Source organism: Geotrypetes seraphini, chromosome 19 (genome assembly GCF_902459505.1).
Source record: "Geotrypetes seraphini chromosome 19, aGeoSer1.1, whole genome shotgun sequence".
NCBI lineage: Eukaryota > Metazoa > Chordata > Amphibia > Gymnophiona > Dermophiidae > Geotrypetes > Geotrypetes seraphini.
In genome coordinates this window covers 230817-253346 of record NC_047102.1, presented here as the reverse complement: position 1 = coordinate 253346, position 22530 = coordinate 230817, and the positions used below count along the sequence as shown (strand labels likewise).

At 41.5% G+C, this 22530-nt stretch overlaps 1 protein-coding gene across 1 annotated transcript in view; it reads left to right on the top strand.

Annotated features, from left to right (window-relative positions):
• Window positions 1-18155, top strand: part of KIAA1549L (KIAA1549 like) — a 59467-nt gene extending 41312 nt beyond the window's left edge. Inside the window, exons 14-19 of the mRNA XM_033927922.1 lie at window positions 2937-3069; window positions 3398-3748; window positions 6072-6169; window positions 7076-7218; window positions 10269-10417; window positions 16187-18155. Of these exons, the coding sequence (XP_033783813.1) occupies window positions 2937-3069; window positions 3398-3748; window positions 6072-6169; window positions 7076-7218; window positions 10269-10417; window positions 16187-16468 (1156 nt within the window). The 3' untranslated portion in view covers window positions 16469-18155. The remainder of the gene's footprint in view (window positions 1-2936; window positions 3070-3397; window positions 3749-6071; window positions 6170-7075; window positions 7219-10268; window positions 10418-16186) is intronic.
• The last annotated feature ends 4375 nt before the right edge of the window (window positions 18156-22530 follow it).

The following is a 22530-nucleotide window of genomic DNA, read 5'->3' as shown; positions in this document are numbered from 1 at the left end:
GCAATGGCAGCTTCAGTAGCTTTCCTCAGATCTACACCTATTGAGGAAATTTGCAAAGCTGCTACTTGGTCCTCGGTTCATACTTTCACTTCTCACTATTGTCTGGATGTTTTCTCCAGACAGGATGGCCATTTTGGCCAGAGAGTATTACAAAATTTATTCTCCTAATTTGCCAACGCTCCCACCATCACATTCTGGTTAGCTTGGAGGTCACCCATATGTGAGAATAGGCTGCCTGCTTGTCCTGGAATAAAGCACAGTTACTTACTGTAACAGGTGTTATCCAGGGACAGCAGGCAGCTATTCTCACAACCCACCCACCTCCTCTGGTTGGCTTCTCTGCTAGCTATCCGAACTGAGGAGACTCACCCTGCGCTGGGCGGGAAGGCACTCGCGCATGCGCAGTGCGGCTGACTCAAAACTTCTAGTTTCTACAAGCAAGTCGATGACGTCACCCATATGTGAGAATAGCTGCCTGCTGTCCCTGGATAACACCTGTTACGGTAAATAACTGTGCTATCTCGCACGTCTTGTAAATGGCTTCCATTCAGAGTGCAAATGTCAAAATTCTTAAGGGTGCCAGATTAGACCATGTCACTCCACTGCTGGCTTCTACTGTTCTACCACATCAAATCTGAAGTATTGATTCTTGCTCAGTGTTCTTTGCACATGGATCAACCCACCTAGATTGCAGAATGTCTTATTCCCCTTTCACCTGTTTCTAATCTTAACTATTCTCGGGCCTCACTTCTTTATATGCATACCATCCTCTGGAAGATTTCTTATAAAGTTTCCAGCACTTGTCTTTTTTCGTATTTTGCCCCTATCCTTTGGTCAAGAGCCCTCATTTTCAATTTTTTAAAATTCAGGCATAAAGACCTATTATTTTTTTCAGTCCACTTTTGATCTTGAATTGAGGACACAGATTTTAATTATCTAGTTATTTTTACTTAACACTTTTCTTTGGGAAGGAGGGAGCTACACAGAAGATTTTCCTTTCCTTTTGTTCTCTATTAGGCTTCCTTTTATCAAGTCGCATTAGGGTTCTTTTTATTGTCGGCCGCTACGATAAAAGCTCTGACGTTCATAGGAATTCTATGAGTGAGCTTTTACCGCAGCGGCTGGCGATAATAAATGTGGCGTAATAAAAAGGGGACCTTAATTATGTATGTTTGTATGGCATAGCTTTGTAAAATTATTCAATTATAAACTGATTTGATGTTTTATAGTTTTGAAGGTTGGTTAAGAAAGTTTTATCAAATCATCAACTCATCTCATTACTTTGTGGACTTGTTTGGTTATTGGCTCATTTGAAATAGTTTAGAAATGATGAAATATTTTTGTTTGATTCTAAATGTACCTATCACATGTCTGTCCTTTTCTATTTGCCATTCTACTTGATGGTATGTTTGTTTTAAAGAATGCTTTGTGTTACCACCAAAGTTATCTGTATCATAAATGTATACAGATAAGACAGAAACTTACAAAATAAATAAATAGTAGTTTAACCAAAGTTTATTAAAGAAAAATATAGATAACCAAGAATGATTCCATAACTAAGCAAAGTTATTAAAACTTAAATTGTGAGGTCACTATAGACAGACAAAAGTAAGGCAGTATATGAAATCCATGATCCGTTACTCTTTACCATTAAGATGAAAAAGTATCGGTTCTGTGAGGTAAAACTAAAGACAATGACCTCTATTCTACAAAATTCACAAGTGGCTTGAGTATCTGCACAGAATCAGCTTTATTTCATGACTGGTTTCTGGCAGAGGAAAGCCTGCATCTCTCCTGATACTGAAGAATCAGGAGCTTTATGGGGTAGGGCGGAAGGAGAGGGAGATATGATTGAGACGTTTAAATAGCTATGTGATGCATATGAGTTGAGTCTCTTTCATTTGAAAGGAAGCTCTGGAATGAGAGGGTATAGGATGAAGTTAAGAGGTGATAGGCTCAGGAGTAATCTAAGGAAATACTTTATTACAGAAAGGTAGATGTGTGGAACAGTCTTCCGGAAGAGGTGGTGCAGACAGAGACTATGTCTGATTTCAAGAAAGCCTGGGATAGTCACATGGGATCTCTTAGAAAGAGGAAGAGATCATGGTTACTGCGGATGGGCGGACTGGGTGGGCCATTTGGCCTTTATCTGCCATCATGTTTAGATAAGGCGTATGGGGACAGACTTAAAGATCTCAGTATATATACTTTGGAGGAAAGGCAGGAGAGGGGAGATGTGATAGAGGCATTTAAATACCTTTGTGGCATAAATACGCACGAGGTGAGTCTCTTTCAGTTGAAAGGAAACTCCAGCATTAAGAGGTGATATGTTTTTACAGAAAGGGTGGTAGATGCATGGAGGTGGTGGAGACAGACTGTGTCTGAATTCAAGAAAGTGTGGGACAGGTACTTGAGATCAATTAGAGAGAGGAGGAGATAGTGAATGCTGTAGATGGGCCGTTTGTCATGTTTCACCCTGAATGCAAAGGCACATCATTTCCACAGCCATACATAGCAGCAGAGTACATGGATACTTTCGTACCCACAAGCCTTTGGTGAAGTCTTCAACGTTATCTAGAAAGTTCCTGTTTGGAAATCCACTGAAGATGTGTGGATGCAAAATCCCTATTAGATATTCGGAGGGGTTAGGCAATGAACATGACATGTAGCCATCAACTGAAACAAGGCAATCTATATTTAGCTCCTCTGTGCAGTGTTAAATGAGGATGCGTCCTAAGTCATGATTAGCTTCTTAAATCCATATTCTCGAAACATAGTGAGAATATTTTATTTGGCATCACCTTTGCCCCCTTTTAACGGGTACTTAATATGGGATTTAGTTAACGTTTCATTAACAGGCAAACAATTATTAGCTAGTGTCCACCTCAGACTACAACTGGCAGACGTTTTAGCCTCTGTTCATACTTTATTTCCAGGCAGCCTCAGATGAATAGCTCAGTGTACAGAAGCAGGCAATCTCTGAACAGCCCGAGCCCAGGAGAGACAGAAATGGACCTCCTTGTAACACGTGAGAGGCCAAGACGCGGGATACGCAACAGTGGATATGATGTAAGTTCAGACAACAGGGTTTGTAAGACCTTTTTTTCTGAGCAAAAAGTGAAAGAAAAGTTTTAAAAAATATTATACATACATTTATGGTTTAAATGCATGCAGAAATATCTTGAAAATTTCCTGCTCAGTTGTGTATATACAAATAAAATATGTTTCACATGGTGGCATCAAAGAGCTGTTAAACTCTTCCTGTTGCTGAGTTCCAGAAACATAAAGACATTGAACCAGGGAAGGGGTGTACTGTTTTCAGGAAGGAGAAAGATAGATAGATTTCTTAATTATTTGAAGGTATGTGTGCAACATCTGAACACTTTCTCCTCCTCAGACTGAACCTGAAGTCATAGAAGAAACAAATGTTGATCAAGTCAAGGAACTGGGGGGCTGTGCCAAGTCCCATCAAGTTAAGGGGCATTCTGAGACATCAAGCCTGAGTTCTCAGCCTTCTATCGATGAGGTCAGGCAGCAGATGCACATGCTGTTGGAAGAGGCATTCAGTTTGGCCTCTGTAGGCCATGGAGGCCCTAAAAGACAACAGGAAAGGTTCATTCCAGCACAATCACTCCCATATGCTGAGGTCGTGACCAGTGCTCCTGGAACTATGAGTCGCCCACGAGGAGGGGTACAGTGGGTGCCCACATATGGACCTGAAATGTATCAGTATAGCTTTCCAAGACCAGTAGGTTATATCTTTTTCTTTTTGTCTTTTCCCTTGCTTTATCCTCCAAGCCTTTGCTGTTCTCCCATGGCATGCTTGTAAAGCTCCAGAGGTCTGTCCATCCCAAATATCTCCTCCAAGGCAAGGGCTACTGTTAAAGTGGCAACTAATGTCCTTCCATTCCTAGCCCTGACTGTACTGCTTTTGTGGTACACCCAGAGATGGAAGTAGGGAAAGACCAATTGAATCCAACTTAAAAATAGAACACAATATAAAATCATTGCTGACCATAACAAATATGCTTTGTTACTGATGGCTCTTTGCATTGTCTCCATACATGAATGCAACATCTACTGTGGCTAGATCTTCAGTCTCCTAAGCCAAAACATAGATATGTATGAAACTTGGATCGACAGGCTTAGATTTGCATCACACATATTTGTGGATCTCTTACCTTGCACAAGTCTAGACCTTTTATCTTACTAGTTTATTGATGATTTTATATTGCGTGAAATTTTCAAGCTGGAATTTAATCAATCTTCCCCCTACTTCCTTCTATTTGACACTTTTACTCATAGGGGAATGTCTTCTCCGTTTTCTTACACCCAGAGATGAACCAGGAGATTTGAATTCCACTTCCCTGCACCCAGCTTGAGCCAGAGGGCTGGCCCTCATTAGTAAACCAGCCTTTTGTCTTGTTATTTAGATATAGAGATCTGTGCAATGCAGCACACATGAAGAGACTTTTTATTTTTCCCACTATCAGATACTCAAACAACCCCCCCCCCAAAAAAAAAAAAAAAACCTTCTCCCACCCCTCCAGGATGCATCGATCTTCACTGGCAGGAAGGATGTGGCACCATATTTTATCACTGTGTCCCCCCCTAGTACTGGTTGCGGTAGTACCTCCAAGAGGACTGTTACCAAAGATGGGAGAGTCTCTGACGTTCTGGAGGGGTAGAAGTAGGACAAGGGTATTTGACGGTGTGATGCTGGAGATTGCTCTTGCTTGTGGTCCAGGAAGGTCATGAATGTGCTGGGAAAAAAAATAGACTCCCAGATTCAGGCACAAATTCTGCTGCAAGGCGATGTACATTTGAGCTTGTACCCTGTGGGGGTAATTCTGTAACACTGCACCTGCTTTTAGGTGTGAAGAAGGTGACCATTTGGAGCAAGTGGGTGCCTACTTTTCTTTAGAAAATGCTAGCATAGCAGGGTGACTGTACTCTTGGCACTTACACCAACCAGAGCTGGTGCAAATGCTTGTCCCTAGATTAACAAGAAATGCATGTTAACTTCAGCATTCTATCATTAAAATACTAACAAAAAAATATATTTAAAAACACATCTAGTGATTCCTTTGTTAGGGGTAGGAAAAGCCTCTGATATGGAGCTAGCACCCAATTGGAAGTCAAGTATTATAGAACCACAAAATGCTCCTACTCAAGTCATCATCAAAAACCTCCCCATCAGCATTTCATATATATATATCTTAATCCAGGATCTCTTTTTAAATATTTTTAGATACGAACATAAGAATTGTCATATTGGGACAGATCGAAGATCCATCAAGCCCAGTGTCCTGTTTCCAACAGTGGCCAACCCAGGTCCCAAGTACCTATGTAGATCCCAAGTAGTAAAACAGATTTTATGTTCCTTATCCTAGGAATAAACAGTGGATTTCCCAAGAAATCTCAATAATAGCCTATAAGAAGATAAGAATTGCCATGCTGGGACAGACGGAAGATATTCTAATAGTAATCTTTTAATTCTGTACTTTCTCCATATCTGAGGCTTTTCCTATCCATAAGAAAGGAATCAGTATCACCAGGTGGGGTTTTCATATATTTTGTTAGGATTCTGATATTGGACCACCTGTATTTATAATTAGCAGCATTCTATAATTTACACACTCCACCATCATTTTATCCATAGTGGAAAGCTGGAATTTTAGCCTCTCTACGACTTTGGGCAGACGTATCCTGGAGTTCTTGGTGCCTTAACACAGGCACTTTCTTCTAGCATTCCTCTCTGAGCAAATGATGCAAGCGTGTCACAACTCTGGCCTGGGAATTGCTGCAGCAGATCATGTAAACACAAGACACACCCACATTGCTCAGTTGACCACACCCCTTTCTATGGGTAAAAGAGTCTCACACATGCAACGATCTCAGCAAGTTCATTCATATTTATTATTGTTTCTTTTGTTAGATTATTCTGCAAGAGCGTGAGTTTTATATCTAACAGGAGTTTTGTAATAAGAAGCAGGTTTTACAGTGATGTCGTTATGCAGTTACTCTGCTTTTACACAAATGAGTGATTACTCGCTTTCCGATTTTCTCAGGCTTACCGATTTTCTCAGCTGCCTGAAATGGTTCTGGGATCTGCCCCTCCCCCTATACCACCAAGAACAGGGCCTATGGCACTTGCTTCTCTTAGAAGGTAGGTCACTGTATTTCCTTGCCGTAAAATAAATGGTTGATTGGCCCAGACAATAGCACAGGCCTTAGACAAGCTTGAAATCTTTTGATATCAGTATCTCCAGTTTACTTATTAGAGATGCAGTTTTGTTTTATTCATCCCACACTGTTCATCCATTAATGCAGCTAAGGTGGAGACAGCCCTTGGAGGAAATCCCTGGCCAATATACCAAGATACTGAAAGGGACCAGAGAAAGGATCCACTCGGGCTATAGGTTTCTCCCATTCATTTGTTCAGTGTTTTTATGCGTACAATTTCCAGTTTAAGTGGTATATAAAATTTTTATTAAACCTAAATCTGAAGCATAGTGAAGTGGAATTGAGCTATATTCCTTGAATCTCTAATATTAACATTAGAAAGAAAACAGCAGCCGTGGCACAAACGTACTGAAACTCCTGCACTGGTGATGGTCTGGTTCATTCTGTTCTACTCTTCACAGGGCCGTATATCTCGCAGGCCTCCACATACGCTCGGGCATATATTTGACATGACTCATTCAGAGTTTATTAACTTATTTTTGACATTCTGAATGTTTTCTTCCAGAAATGAGCACTTTTCCAACATATTTCTTTTTTGGTTCTGCTTTATTTTTGATGACTATTTATTTCTTTTGATTGGTTTGGTTTTTGTTTTTGACCTCTTAATATTTTCTTCCTTTGCTCTCAATTTTCTGCATCTCACTGGAGTCTGCTACCTTTTCTTCAGCATGGTGTCCGCTGACTCTTCTAAATGCATCTCTATTCTGTAATTGGATCTCAGACACTTTCTGTTTCAGAGAAAAGGGGGTCTCACTTTCATCTTGGCTCCGAAAGAGCTGATATTTCTCAGACTTGGAAATGCCAAGCTTTTATTTCTTTGGTGCTTCAGGTGTACAGCTGATGTTGGCAGCAAGTCTAGAATATCCGAAAGCAGAGCACCTGAGCAGGGACCTGACCCTGTTGCCTTTTCAGCAGTATCAAGAGCCTCAGTACCGGCGGCTTCGCTGGATCATTCTTCCTCAAATTGCTCAGGTGAAAAGAATAAGGCACTTACTGTGTGTAAAAATTGTGTGAAAGATGCAAAAGAAAAATTCAAAACAAATGCAGGCTATTACTGTAATCATGCATGCATATGAAAAATTAGGTTATCGTGTTTTGTTCTACATTTTGAGGTGAATCGATAGATGATAAAGTTTGTATATGAAGATTTTAAGAAGGTAAGAAAAGCCGTGTAAGCCAGACCTTTAAGAAGGTAAGAAAAGCCGTGCTAAGCCAGACCTTTAGGAAGGTAAGAAAAGCTGTGCTAAGCCAGACCTTTAGGAAGGTAAGAAAAGCCGTGCTAAGCCAGACCTTTAAGAAGGTAAGAAAAGCTGTGCTAAGCCAGACCTTTAGGAAGGTAAGAAAAGCTGTGCTAAGCCAGACCTTTAAGAAGGTAAGAAAAGCCGTGCTAAGCCAGACCTTTAGGAAGGTAAGAAAAGCCGTGCTAAGCCAGACTTTTAGGAAGGTAAGAAAAGCCGTGCTAAGCCAGACCTTTAAGAAGGTAAGAAAAGCCGTGCTAAGCCAGACTTTTAGGAAGGTAAGAAAAGCCGTGCTAAGCCAGACCTTTAAGAAGGTAAGAAAAGCCGTGCTAAGCCAGACCTTTAAGAAGGTAAGAAAAGCCGTGCTAAGCCAGACTTTTAGGAAGGTAAGAAAAGCCGTGCTAAGCCCGACCTTTAGGAAGGTAAGAAAAGCCGTGCTAAGCCAGACCTTTAGGAAGGTAAGAAAAGCCGTGCTAAGCCAGACCTTTAAAAAGGTAAGAAAAGCCGTGCTAAGCCAGACCTTTAAGAAGGTAAGAAAAGCCGTGCTAAGCCAGACCTTTAGGAAGGTAAGAAAAGCCGTGCTAAGCCAGACCTTTAAGAAGGTAAGAAAAGCCGTGCTAAGCCAGACCTTTAGGAAGGTAAGAAAAGCCATGCTAAGCCAGACCTTTAAGAAGGTAAGAAAAGCTGTGCTAAGCCAGACCTTTAAGAAGGTGAGAAAAGCTGTGCTAAGCCAGACCTTTAAGAAGATGAGAAAAGCCGTGCTAAGCCAGACCTTTAAGAAGGTAAGAAAAGCCGTGCTAAGCCAGACCTTTAGGAAGGTAAGAAAAGCCATGCTAAGCCAGACCTTTAAGAAGGTAAGAAAAGCTGTGCTAAGCCAGACCTTTAAGAAGGTAAGAAAAGCCGTGCTAAGCCAGACCTTTAGGAAGGTAAGAAAAGCTGTGCTAAGCCAGACCTTTAAGAAGGTAAGAAAAGCCGTGCTAAGCCAGACCTTTAGGAAGGTATGAAAAGCTATGCTAAGCCAGACCTTTAAGAAGGTAAGAAAAGCTGTGCTAAGCCAGACCTTTAGGAAGGTAAGAAAAGCCGTGCTAAGCCAGACCTTTAAGAAGGTAAGAAAAGCCGTGCTAAGTCAGACTTTTAAGAAGGTAAGAAAAGCTGTGTTAAGCCAGACCTTTAAGAAGGTAAGAAAAGCCATGCTAAGTCAGACTTTTAAGAAGGTAAGAAAATCTGTGCTAAGCCAGACCTTTAAGAAGATAAGAAAAGCCTTGCTAAGCCAGACCTTTAAGAAGGTGAGAAAAGCCGTGCTAAGCCAGACCTTTAAGAAGGTGAGAAAAGCTGTGCTAAGCCAGACCTTTAAGAAGATGAGAAAAGCCGTGCTAAGCCAGACCTTTAAGAAGGTAAGAAAAGCCGTGCTAAGCCAGACCTTTAAGAAGATGAGAAAAGCCGTGCTAAGCCAGACCTTTAAGAAGAAGGTAAGAAAAGCCGTGCTAAGCCAGACCTTTAATAAGGTAAGAAAAGCCGTGCTAAGCCAGACCTTTAAGAAGAAGGTAAGAAAAGCTGTGCTAAGTCAGACCTTTAAGAAGGTAAGTAAAGCCGTGCTAAGTCAGACCTAGATATATTGAGCTCAGCGTTCTTTCTCTGATGGTGGCCAATCCGGGTCCCAAGAACCTGGAAGTTCCCAAACAGTGAATCTGTTTCCTATGGCTCATTTCCAGGGTCGAGCCATAGTTCTCCCATTGCTAATATTTTTTGATGGACTCTTCCTCCAGAAACTTGTCCGATTCTCTTTTCAACCTCCTGTTTTGATCATCTTGACAGCAGCCTCTGGCAAGAATGAATATTCACTTTGAGAGTATTTCCAACAATGCTTCTGTTTGCTGTTTAATGCTCCTGCCTACGTACTGACAGGAGGAGCATTTTGGGTGCCAGTTAGAGTAAGAAAGGGCCAACTTGCACTGGGTTGCGGGAGTTTCCTGCATCAGCCGCTCAGCTGATTGCGGCAGGGAGATTTCCTTGCTGCAGTCAATTTAGAGGCCGTGTCTATTTGAAATGTAGGCCAGCATTTCAGGTGCCTATCACAGCCCTAGGAAGACACCTAGAGCTGCTTAAGCTCGCCTAAGGCTACTTCCAGGTAGAACTATGCCCAACCTTAGGCGAGCTTAAGCGTCCCTAGGCACCTCCCTGCACCCAAAACAGATGCCTACAGTGCAGGCAGCCTGCCTCAGGTTGTCCTTTTTTGGGGCTGGTTAGAATGCCTACCGTTGCCTAGAATAGGAACACCATTTATAGAATTTGGCCCTCAGGGCCTAAATGTTTATAATGTACTCTGGGCTAAATTCTATATATGGCACCCAAAGTGCTATTCTATAAGGTGAACTTAAAATTAGATGTGGTTTATAGTATAGCGCTTACACCTGGAAACATGACTAGATTTAGGCTTGGCCATTTGCAGCAAGGAAAACAAGGCGCAAAGTTAGGCGTGAAGGCCCCCTATTCTATTCATGCGTAACTGAAAGGAACACCCTGATCTTCCCATGATTTAGGCACAAAACCCTTAATTCTAATTATTGTCCATAATTGCTTGCTAAAATGCTAATTACCAGCGCTAATTAGTTTGTTATTAAATTGCCTGCCCAAGTTTTGGCTCTTTTTATAGAATGAGGGAGTTTATGGTTTAAACATTTGCAATGTTGATAATTAAAGCATTCTACCGCTCTGTTTCTGTAAGCTAATGTGTAATTATTTTGCTGGCTTTCTTCAGCTTTAGATCTTTGTGTTTCTGAACAGGTAACACTGTACCAGCGGTATTTGCCATACCAGCAAATCGACCTGGATTTACGGGCTATTTCATTCCTACTCCTCCCACTTCATACAGGAATCAGGCCTGGATGCCATACACAGGAGACCGTGAAGTACCAGGCCAATGGGCAGACTCTGTAAGATCTACATTTTATAATTCTTCTTGATATACATGTGAATAATACAGTATGCACACTTTGAAGGAGGAGGAAGAGGGTCTCAAGGCCAAATAGTTTCCAAAGCACATGGAATATTACAGTGAGATGACAGAAATCTTTTGTGCCCACCTGTGATCTTTAGGGTGAAGAAAGGAGAGCTTTAAGACTGGCTTTGATGCTTCATGTTCTGAGAAGAAAGGGTCCTAGTTATCTGAGGGAAAAGATTGAGTAGGGAGGTGGGGAAAGCGAGGATTTGAGCTCAAATTTTTAAGTGACGGGTCCTAAATGATGAATTCTCTCCCAGTGGAGCTGTGCTTAGAACAGGAATATTTAAAGTTCAATAAGATGTTGAAGGATTTCTTCTTTCTAGTGGGTGGGTAGGTTTGAGGGGCTTGTGTAGAAGAGAGGAGACTGTGTTTTGGATGTTTATTTCACTTTCTTTGTTTTATCATGTATATTTTTGATATGTTTTAGTTAATTTTATTTGATTGGTCTTTTGATGGAAATGTACTATAGAAAAAAAAATGATTGATTTAACATCTTTTCATTCTCTAAAAGTAGAAAATACCAAAAACGAAGTACAAATCTAGAAGTGACTTCTGCGCCTGTCTGAAAACCGTATTTCCCTTTTACAAATTCCTGCTGAACAAGAACGCATGCTGGTAGGGCTAGTGGTCTTTGACTAATGGGCCGCTGCGTGAGCTGGGCATGATGGACCCCTGGTCTGACCCAGCAGCGACATTTCTTATGCTCTTATGATGAGGGCTATGCCAGGAGAGGAACGCACAGAGTTTTTTGCACCTGCAAAGTCGGTGGGTTAAAAAGTCCCCACAGCACCTTGGTCTGCAGAATTTTTAAAGGGGGAAACTAGCAAAGAAGGGTGAGGTAGGGGTGAAAATCATGTGGATCTTTTACCATCCCTAGCACAGAAATGCAGGATCCTTACTGAACTCGGGTGACTTCCTACAGCTTAGCCACTCTTACCTGCTACCCTAATAACAGATGTAGTTTCTTCTATCTCTTCACAGTAGACCCAATGCCTACCACATTCCACGACCTACATCTTGAGATTTTACCCCCATTCCCTAACACCCCCTATTTATTGAACCACTCCAAGCTGCCTTTTCATGGGTTTCTAGGCTTTTTTGGAACTCCATTCCCCTGACTTGAATGATACCCTCGGTCTCCCCCTCTGCCTACCCGTGTTCTACAGCTCTCATTACTTCTTCCCTAAACCATACTCCCAACCTCACCCTTGCCCTCCATTGGCATGCGGGCAGCAGATCATTGAATTTCAGCAGCATTACCTGTATAATTCCCCTAAAAAGACATTGCAGATCATCAGGTAGTGCCAGTATGGCCTGGGGCAGGGTAGAAAATATTTAACTAGCAATGGCTTTGAGCATCACTAACAGAAAACTTCCCACATAAACTAGGATAGCAGAAAAGCTTTTTATTGTTACATTACTTTCACCAATGCTCTCATGAATGTGGGTTTGATTGATTCCTTTGTTCAGGTTTTCTTATTTGTATGTAGAAAATTTATTTTGTTTGTTAGCAAAATAGATAAAGGTTTAAAAAGCCAGAAAAGCTGAGCATCAACATTATCTGATAAAGTAAGACTGAAAAGAATCTGGCTGTTGCTATTATCTGGCTAACTACAAGGTCTGTTCAAAAAGTTCCAGGACAGTTTGAATTGCACGCCAACAGGAAGTTAAAGGAAAGAAAAGAAATAAGGCATTTCAAGCTAGCAGAGAGAGGCCTGATTAATCCTGTTGAATTTTGGTCTCACTATGATATAATTCCAAACCAAGACAGTGATATTGAACATGTGGATTCTTAGACTGATATTAGTACCCATATTTTAAATGAAATGGCCCCTTTTAAATTGAGAAGAAAGAGACAGAGACATTTAGATGGGGTATGATTTCAATTTGCTATTGGTAAAAAGGGAACTCAGAAAATTGGAAAGACGGTGGTCAAAATCGGGAACTATGGAATATAGATTAGCTTGGAAGATAAAAGAATATAAAAATTTGATGAAAGAGAAACATACTACTTTTTATGCTCAAAAGATCGGCAACTCATCAACCAATAGTAGTAGTCTTTTTAAACTGATATAGAGTGTTTACTGGTTCTGCAGACTTATTCAATATGAAAATACAAAAACTGAAGACTCTTCTAGTAGCTCCCATTAACAATCATCTGTATTTCCTAGTTCTTTAGTGTTTAGTGGACCCTAGAGTTGACATGTAACATAGAAACATAGAAATAGACGGTAGATAAGGGACACGGCCCATCTAGTCTGCCCACCCCAATGACCCTCCCCTATCTTTCTCTGTGAATAGATCCCACGTGTCTATCCCATTTGGTCTTAAAATCAGGCACGCTGCTGGCCTCAATAATCTGAAGTGGAAGACTATTCCAGCGATCAACCACCCTTTCAGTGAAAAAGAATTTCCTGGTGTCCCTGTGCAGTTTCCCGCCCCTGATTTTCCACGGATGCCCCCTTGTTGCCACAGGACCCTTGAAAAAGAAGATATCTTCTTCCACCTCGATGCGGCCTATGAGATACTTGAATATCTCGATCATGTCACCCCTCTCTCTGCGTTCCTCGAGTGTGTACAGCTGCAACTTATCCAGCCGTTCCTCGTACGGGAGATCCTTGAGTCCTGAGACCATCCGGGTGGCCATTCTCTGGACCGACTCCAGTCTCAGCACATCCTTATGGTAATGCGGCCTCCAGAATTGCACACAGTATTCCAGGTGGGGCCTCACCATGGATCTATACAATGGCATAATGACTTCAGGCTTACGGCTGATGAAACTCCTGCGTATGCAACCTAAGATTTGTCATGAAAGTTGCCCCTGTCACTTTCAAGGCCCAAATTGTTTAATTGGGTTAATTTTTTATTATCCAACGGGACGTTCCCAGAGGAATTGGGTCAGATTTTGATCACACTGATCATTAAAAACCCTAAAGAATCTTCTATCTTGGCATCCAACTATAGACCCATTGCTAGTATTCCTTTGTTTACTAAACTGTTGGAGGGTCTGGTTAACTCAGAACTAACTACTTATCTGGATAAGTTTAATATATTACAGGACAATCAGTCTGGGTTTCGGTCAGGTTTCAGTATTGAAACAGTCATGGCCTCTCTGTTAGATTATCTTCATACATTATTTAGTCAAGGTACAAGTGCTTTGATTTTGCAGTTAGATCTGAGTAGCGCTTTTGACCTGGTGGACCATACTATTCTTATTGATTGTTTGGAATCTATTGGTATTTCGGGAAATGTATTAAACTGGTTTTGAGGATTCCTGGGTAACAGATCGTACCAGGTGTTCAAGGACGAAAGTTTTTCTTACCGTTGGAAAAATCTATTTGGGGTTCTGCAAGGTTTGCCTCTATCCCCCACTGTTTAATATCTACCTTGCTTCATTGGGAAACCTTTTGCAAAATTTAAATCTTAGGTTTTATATTTATGCGGATGACATCACTATAGTTATCCCGTTAACTTGTCTGACAGTTGAGATTACAAATTTTTTAGCGACCATTCTGAATCAGATTGAACTTTGGATGATTGTTTTTAAACTGAAACTAAATCCAGAAAATAACTAAATTTTTTCTTGCAGCTCCTAACGATAAGATCAAAGAAACATTGATACATTTGAACGGTTTCGACTATACTATAGAACAGTCTATAAAAATATTGGGAGTGATTATAGATAGACACCTTACTTTGGAACAGCATACTGATCTATTACTTAAGAAATGTTTCTCAGTGCTTTGGAAACTTCGCACCATTAAGAAATATTTTGATGAAGCTTCATTCCGTCTGTTAGTGCAGTCATCTGTTTTAAGTATTCTCGATTATTGCAATATTATCTATCTGGGTGCCTATAAGAAAACCTTTAAAAAATTGAGAGTGGTTCAAAACACTGCAGTTCGACTGATTTTTGGTTGAAAAAAATGGGAGCATATTACTCCATATTATCAGAAACTTCATTGGCTACCGATTAAGGCCAGTTTTGTTTAAATTTGCTTGTATTTGTTATAAATCAGTCTTTGGCATGTCGCCTGTCCACCTTATTTCCCATTTTTCTTTGAACCACTCAAATAAGTTCACACGTAGAGTTTGTTTGTTCACATTCCATTCTCTTAAATTATGTTGCTATAAGAGGTTTCTTGAGAGAACCCTCTCTTTTCAGGCTGCTAAATTGAATGTTTGGTTTGGAAAAATTATGCTAGGAGCTTCTTCCTACTTTTATTTTAGAAAATTATTGAAGACACAATTATTTGATAAATTTGTATCCTAATGCATTTTATTGGGTTTTTTTTTGTTTAATATGCATTTCTTATGTTATACTATCTGATGTCTTTCCACTCTCAAATTGTATTTTTCGCTGCATGTTCAGTTTTACTTGTTGTGAACCGCCTAGAATCATTCCTGGTCTGGTGGTATATAAAAAAAAAAAAATATTATTATTATTATTTTGAGATGCGCTAGGTGGTGATGAGTACCTTGAAACCTCACGAGTAACCTCCTTTTTTCCATTTGTTATCTGTTTTCATCTTCAAGCTACAGCAGTTTTTGTGAAAGTGTATTTTCATGATCGGCTATTTTTCATCATGTGTAACCTTAATGAGTAGCACTGCTTTAAATTGGGTAAGACCGCAACAGGAACTTATGAAATGTTGAACATGTTATGAGTCGTGGAACGTGTTTTGAATGGTATTCACGCTTCAAAAGTGGTCGTGAATCAGTGAAAGAGGATTCGCGAACTAGAAGACCATCAATGTTAACTGATGATGATCATGTTGATCAAATGAGGGTTCCTGGGCACGCTAATCGTCAACTAACTGTTAGAGAGTTGGCAGAGGAATGCAACATCTCCATTGGTTCATGCCACAACATTCTAACAAAGAAGTTGGGGATGTCTCGTGTTGCGGCAAAGTTTGTTCCATGGTTGATGATCGACGACCAGAAGAACAACTGTAAATTTTGCACAAAAAAGTGATGACAGTTCTTCCCCCAGCCATCTTACTGTCCTGACTTGGCCCCTTCTGACGTCTAATTTCCTAAACTTAAATCTACGCTGCAAGGAAAGCAATTCGACACCATTAAAGACAAAGCAAACTTCAATGCAGCAACTTTTGGTGATGCCTGACGATGCATTTAAGGACAGTTTCCAGAAGTGGAAATAACGCTGGGAAAAGTGTATACATAGGGAAAGGAAGTACTGTGAAGGGGACCCAATGGAATAAGTTGTAAGATTGTTTAATAAATATTTATAAAATCAGTCCTGGAACTTTTTGAATAGACCTCGTATTCAAATAAATTAGAAGAGCAGAAAAGTTGCATATCACCATTATTCGGATAACTATTCAGATAAATTAAGGAATTGGAGAACCTGAATACTGCCATTATCTGGATAACAGTGGCAGCTGGTGCCAGAGGTACCATTTTGTACCAGATATTTAGTGGCAGTATTTGAATATTTGGGTAGAAAGACTGTGGCGTTTAAACATTGACCCATTCATGTTCAGTGGAGCTTTTTGTAAAATCCTCTGGGAAGTCTTATGCAAAATGGGGCTCTTAGTTTGCAAGACCTTCCCATCTGCTCTCACTGTTTTGTTCTGAGTGCCTTGGAATTGCATCTGTTGTTCTTCTAAGTTGCATTATTATGACATCAATTGTCCATGAGAAATCTTTTCATATACAGTACTTTCCTTTTATTCTGTAGGTTCCTCTTCCTGGATACATTGAGGCCTATCCACGCCCAAGTTACCCGCAGAATTCTCCTTCAAGACTTTCATGCCAGTACAACCAGCCAGGCAGCATGCAACCCAATCTGGAGCAGACTGGAGTGTCTACCATAACAGCTTCCCAGCAAAGTCTAGCCGACTGTGATACTCCTGAATCCTCACTCAGCAACCTTTCCACAGCAGCCCTTGTGAAGGCAATACGAGAAGAGGTTGCAAAACTGGCCAAGAAACAGACAGATATGTTTGAGTTCCAGGTTTGATACTGGGCAAAGATTTCATAGACATAATTGAGAATAATAAGAGAATGAGGGGCAAAGTGGGACATGCCACCTGCTCTATATAAAGCTGAAAGCAAACAAGCTGCGTCTTGGCAAAAAAGGTTTTCCTCTCTTCTATGTAAATTTAGAGGGCCAGGCCAACTTCAGAGATTCATTATTGTAGCCTAAATTAAAATCGCCTGAAAATATGGGTTTTAAAAAGATAATAAAAAGCCCTTGAGCTGCTTCCAGAGTCTTACATCTGCCACCTGCCTTATTTCAGCATTAGCAGGGAAGATACCTGTGAGTCTCTGGATCCTTCCTCTGGGAATTTTTCCGCGTAGCACTCGGATATGAGGCTCTGGATCCTTCCTCTGGGAATTTTGCCGCATAGCACACGGATGTGAAGCTCTGGATCCTTCCTATGGGAATTTTGCCACATAGCACATGAATGTGAAGCTCTGGATCCTTCCTCTGGGAATTTTGCTGCGTAGCACTCGGATGTGAGGCTCTGAATCCTTCCTCTGGGAATTTTGCCACATAGCACACGGATGTGAGGCTCTGGATCCTTCCTCTGGGAATTTTGCCACATAGCACACGGATGTGAAGCTCTGGATCCTTCCTCTGGGAATTTTGCCGTATAGCACTTGGATGTGAGGCTCTGGATCCTTCCTCTGGGAATTTTGCCGCATAGCACTCGGATGTGAGGCTCTGGATCCTTCCTCTGGGAATTTTGCCAAGTAGCACTCGGATGTGAGGCTCTGGATCCTTCCTCTGGGAATTTTGCCGCATAGCACTCGGATGTGAGGCTCTGGATCCTTCCTCTGGGAATTTTGCCGCATAGCATACGGATGTGAGGCTCTGGATCCTTCCTCTGGGAATCTTGCCACATAGCACTCGGATGTGAGGCTCTGGATCCTTCCTCTGGGAATTTTGCCGCATAGCACTCGGATGTGAGGCTCTGGATCCTTCCTCTGGGAATTTTGCCAAGTAGCACTCGGATGTGAGGCTCTGGATCCTTCCTCTGGGAATTTTGCTGCATAGCACTCGGATGTGAGGCTCTGGATCCTTCCTCTGGGAATTTTGCCGCATAGCATACGGATGTGAGGCTCTGGATCCTTCCTCTGGGAATTTTGCTGTATAGCATTTGGATGTGAAGCTATGGATCCTTTCTCTGAGAATTTTGCCGCATAGCATTTGGATATGAGGCTCTGGATCCTTCCTCTGGGAATTTTGCCATATAGCACTCAGATGTGAGGCTCTGGATCCTTCCTCTGGGAATTTTGCTGTATAGCATTCGGATGTGAGTCTCTGGATCCTTCCACTGGGAATTTTTCCGTGTAGCAATTGGATGTGAAGCTCTGGATCCTTCCTCTGGGAATTTTGCCACGTAGCACACGGATGTGAAGCTCTGGATCCTTCCTCTGGGAATTTTGCCGTATAGCACTCGGATGTGAGGCTCTGGATCCTTCCTCTGGGAATCTTGCCACATAGCACTCGGATGTGAGGCTCTGGATACTTCCTCTGGGAATTTTGCCGCATAGCACTCAGATGTGAGGCACTGGATCCTTCCTCTGGGAATTTTGCCGCATAGCACTCGGATGTGAGGCTCTGGATCCTTCCTCTGGGAATTTTGCTGCATAGCACTCGGATGTGAGGCTCTGGATCCTTCCTCTGGGAATTTTGCCGCATAGCATTCAGATGTGAGGCTCTGGATCCTTCCTTTGGGAATTTTGCTGTATAGCATTCGGATGTGAGGCTATGGAACCTTCCTCTGAGAATTTTACCGCATAGCATTTGGATATGAGGCTCTGGATCCTTCCTCTGGGAATTTTGCCACATAGCACTCGGACGTGAGGCTCTGGATCCTTCCTCTGGGAATTTTGCTGCATAGCACTCGGATGTGAGGCTCTGGATCCTTCCTCTGGGAATTTTGCTGTATAGCATTCGGATGTGAGGCTCTGCATCCTTCCTCTGGGAATTTTGCTATATAGCATTCAGATGTGAGGCTCTGGATCCTTCCTCTGGGAATTTTGCCGCATAGCACTCGGATGTGAGGCTCTGGATCCTTCCTCTGGGAATTTTGCTGTATAGCACTCAGATGTGAGGCTCTGGATCCTTCCACTGGGAATTTTTCCATGTAGCACTCGGATGTGAGGCTCTGGATCCTTCCTCTGGGAATTTTGCCCCGTAGCACTCGGATGTGAGGCTCTGGATCCTTCCTCTGGGAATTTTGCTGTATAGCACTCAGATGTGAGGCTCTGGATCCTTCCTCTGGGAATTTTGCCCCGTAGCACTCGGATGTGAGGCTCTGGATCCTTCCTCTGAGAATTTTGCCGCTTAGCACTCGGATGTGAGGCTCTGGATCCTTCCTCTGGGAATTTTGCTGCATAGCATTCAGATATGAGGCTCTGGTTTCTTCCTCTGGGAATTTTGCCATATGGCACTCGGATGTGAGGCTCTGGATCTTTCCTCTGGGAATTTTGCCACATAGCACTCGGATCTGAAGCTCTGGATCCTTCCTCTGGGAATTTTGCCGCGTAGCACTCGGATGAGCACAGTGTGAAGTCAGTGCTTCACTGTGATTTTTGGAAATCACTCTACCTTGCTGTAGAAGCAAGAAGGAGTCACGTGGCAGCTGCTTTTTATTTTTCCCAATAAGCAAAAACTAAGAGCCAGATTTATATTTTGTCTAAAAGGCCAAAAGTAGAGTAATGACATCTGTTACTTGTACAATGTTTGTAATGTTTGGCTACTGAACAAATTGGGCAAATGTTTCATCTTGCTTTTGGAACAAATTTTGCTGAGTATTTTTTCCCACTCCTTAAATTCTAGGAAGTTAAATCCTTGATGAAAGAAGCACCATCGGAAACTGCCATGAATGATCTTAGACTATGTATGTTTTATGCTCTGCTTGAGTCCAAAACTTCCATCGGGCTCTTTTCTGTGGCCCCAGTTTGTTAATCTAAAGGAATATTTTGTGTTAGAAATAAAAAGGAATAAAACAAAACTAAAAGAAAATATAAAAGGTATCACTTGGATTCTTTTGGTTTGGTTTTATTTCTGCTGATTATCTTTAAGAGCGCCGCACCATTTCTCTCAAGTGCTAATGAAGAAAAGTGGTGACCAGCTAAGTTTTAAACTTTTCTGAATCTCATAAAATGTAGCTTTTGATACTTTTTCTTTTAAGACAATAATCCTGAACGGAATGAATCTAATGACAACATTAATAACTGGGATAGAAAGGTTAATATCAGGTGCAGATAATTTCATCAAATAGCTGAACCTCCAAATTTGGGGCTTTCGTATATGTGACTATCTCTGGGAAAAGGTAAATAAAATAATGGATTGAAAATGTTAAAAATAGCTGATTTTTCATGTCATTGGTCCATAAGAAGTCTGAAAATGTTACATATTTGAACTTCTGAAAGTTGAAAGGATGGGTTTGCTCTAACAGAATTAAATTAAAACCTCATTTTTTGTTTTTTCAATTTTCTCTACTGTTCTTCCAGGAGAGCTCAGAACGGTTTACATGAGTTTATTTAGGGACTCAAGCAGTTTTCCCTGTCTATCCCGGCGGGCTCACAATCTATGTAATGTACCAGCGGCAATGGGGGGATTAAGTGACTTGTCCAGGGTCACAAGGAACAGTGTGGGTTTGAACCCACAACCTCAGGGTGCTGAGGCTGTAGCTTTAATCATTGCACCTTTTCCCAGAGGTATAAAACCTTGCCTAGTAAATTTTTTTTCAATAACAAACTTTTTGGTCTGCTATGAAAGCATATTTAAATTCAAACGTTAATGACACTAGCAGTGAAAAAGTGCGCAAAGCTGCTCCTTACTTTTGAATTTTCTGCGAACATCTTTCAATGCCATTTTTGCAAAAAAGAAATATATACCATAATGAAGTGTAGTTGGGGTTTTTTTTCAGTTGAGCCCCTTAGTAAAATTATGCTAATTTGAATTTGTAGCAAGTTTTCCCACAAAACGAGTTTCTGAACTCAGAAAATCCCTTAAATTGTACATCAACCTCTTTGAATTTCATCCATTGCTGCTCCAAATAAGCTTCAAGAAAGAACAAGTTTTTAGGATTAAGTCTTTCTGGCGGAAGGGAAGAGAACAAATGAAGTTGATATTTGCAAGCGTTCAGTAGCTTTCTCAGCAACCGCTCTTTCTCATTAATGATGCATGTGACCTTAGCCCGAAGAATCAGAGAAACCTGAGTTGAATCTGGACGGTAATAATGAATAAATCCAGCACAAGGAAGCTTCTGTTCAGCAGAATTCCTGTTTTTTGTTGTAGGATGAAGTGTGGTAACCTAGTACCAGATGAGCAGAGTGTGGCTGTAATAAACTTCTTACTGCTTCGGACACATTTAATTGTGGAGTTATTTGTAAGGCGAAATGAATAAGTAAATACTTTCATGGATTCAACAAAGATGTGCTTGGTGAGGAAGACATTTCTTTATTTGAAAAGGTCAGTGAATCGTATGTACTTATGTGCCAGTGCTTCAGCTTATCACAAAGCTAGCCCGTAACCTGCGAAGCCATTAGCTCCCTCCCTGCCCTCTTGCCTTACAACTAGTTGGCTTTATTAGGTCTATAGACCCGAGTCAGTCCTGAGCTTGGTTCAACTCATTCCTCAGCCCACCTTCCAAGCCAGCCAGGCCAATGTCATAGTAGCATGGCCCTTCCCACCAGCCCAAAGTTTTGAGCTTTTGCCCAACCACGTGGGTGGTGCTGGTTTGCAATCCCCTGGTCTCCTATGCACTATGCTACAGCACTTGGGATCAATTGGACTGGCTCAGGAAACCCCACCCTTTTCCATTCTCCTGCAAGTTGGGGGTATGGTGGGAACAGCAACAGAAAAAGAGCAAGCCACCTGACTTGCCCCTTCCACCTACTCAGTGGCTAAGATCTGCCCTTGGCCTTCTCTGGCAATTTGCCTGGTCACAGTGATCACCACACTGAACCCTACAAGTGAAGAGAGGGAAGAAGGTGGGCAAGAGAAGTTCTCCTCAGCCCTTTCTAGAGAGTGCTAGCAGCACCAGGTACCCCTTGTCCACCCGTTCTCTCTAGTTCAGGGAATCCTATTACTTGTTCAGTGTTGCTAAAGCTTTAATGTCTGGAAACATCTAAAAAGGAAAAAATTGGGAAATATTTCATTTTCTTTTGGAAAAGCCAATACCAAGGGAAAAATGCTTGAGTACCTGAATAAATTCATGTAAACCATTCTGAGCTCCCTGGAGAGAACGGTATAGAAAATTGGATAAATAGTCCATAATAATGGATAGTGTGTCCTTTTGGTTGTGGATATGTGAATAAGTCATGTAGAAGGTGTTGGAGGCAAAAATTGAAAGAAGATAGTATCGACGCAAAATTATCAGATCAACAACTATAACTTTGTTTATGAAACATAGAAACATGATGGCAGATAAAGGCCAAATCACCCATCCGGTCTGCCCATCCGCAGTAACCATTATCTCTTCCTCTCTCTGAGATATCCCATGTGCCTATCCCATACCTTCTTGAATTCAGACACAGTTTCTGTCTCCACCACTTCTTCTGGGAGACTGTTCCACTCATCTACCACCCTGTCTGTAAAAAAGTATTTCCTTCCTGAGCCTATCACCTCTTAACTTCATCCTATGCCTTCTCATTGCAGAGTTTACTTTCAAATGAAAGAGACTTGACTCATGAGCATTTATGCCACGTAGGTATGTAAACGTCTCCATCATATCTCCCCTTTCCTGCCTTTCTTCCAAAGTATACAGATTGAGATCTTTAAGTCTGTCCCCATACGCCTTATGACGAAAACCACACACCAGTTTAGTAGCCTTCCTCCAGACCGACTCCATCCTTTTTAGATCTTTTTGAAGATGTGGTCTCCAGAACCAAACACAATATTCTAAATGAGGTCTCACCAGAGTCTTATACAGGGGCATCAATACCTCCTTTTCCCTACAGGAGTGATGCTTAAATACAGCCACAGCAGTGGGGAAGTAAAGCCGATGCCAGCCAGACTTCTATGGTCTTTGTCCCGTACATGGTAAGAAAGATTGGGAC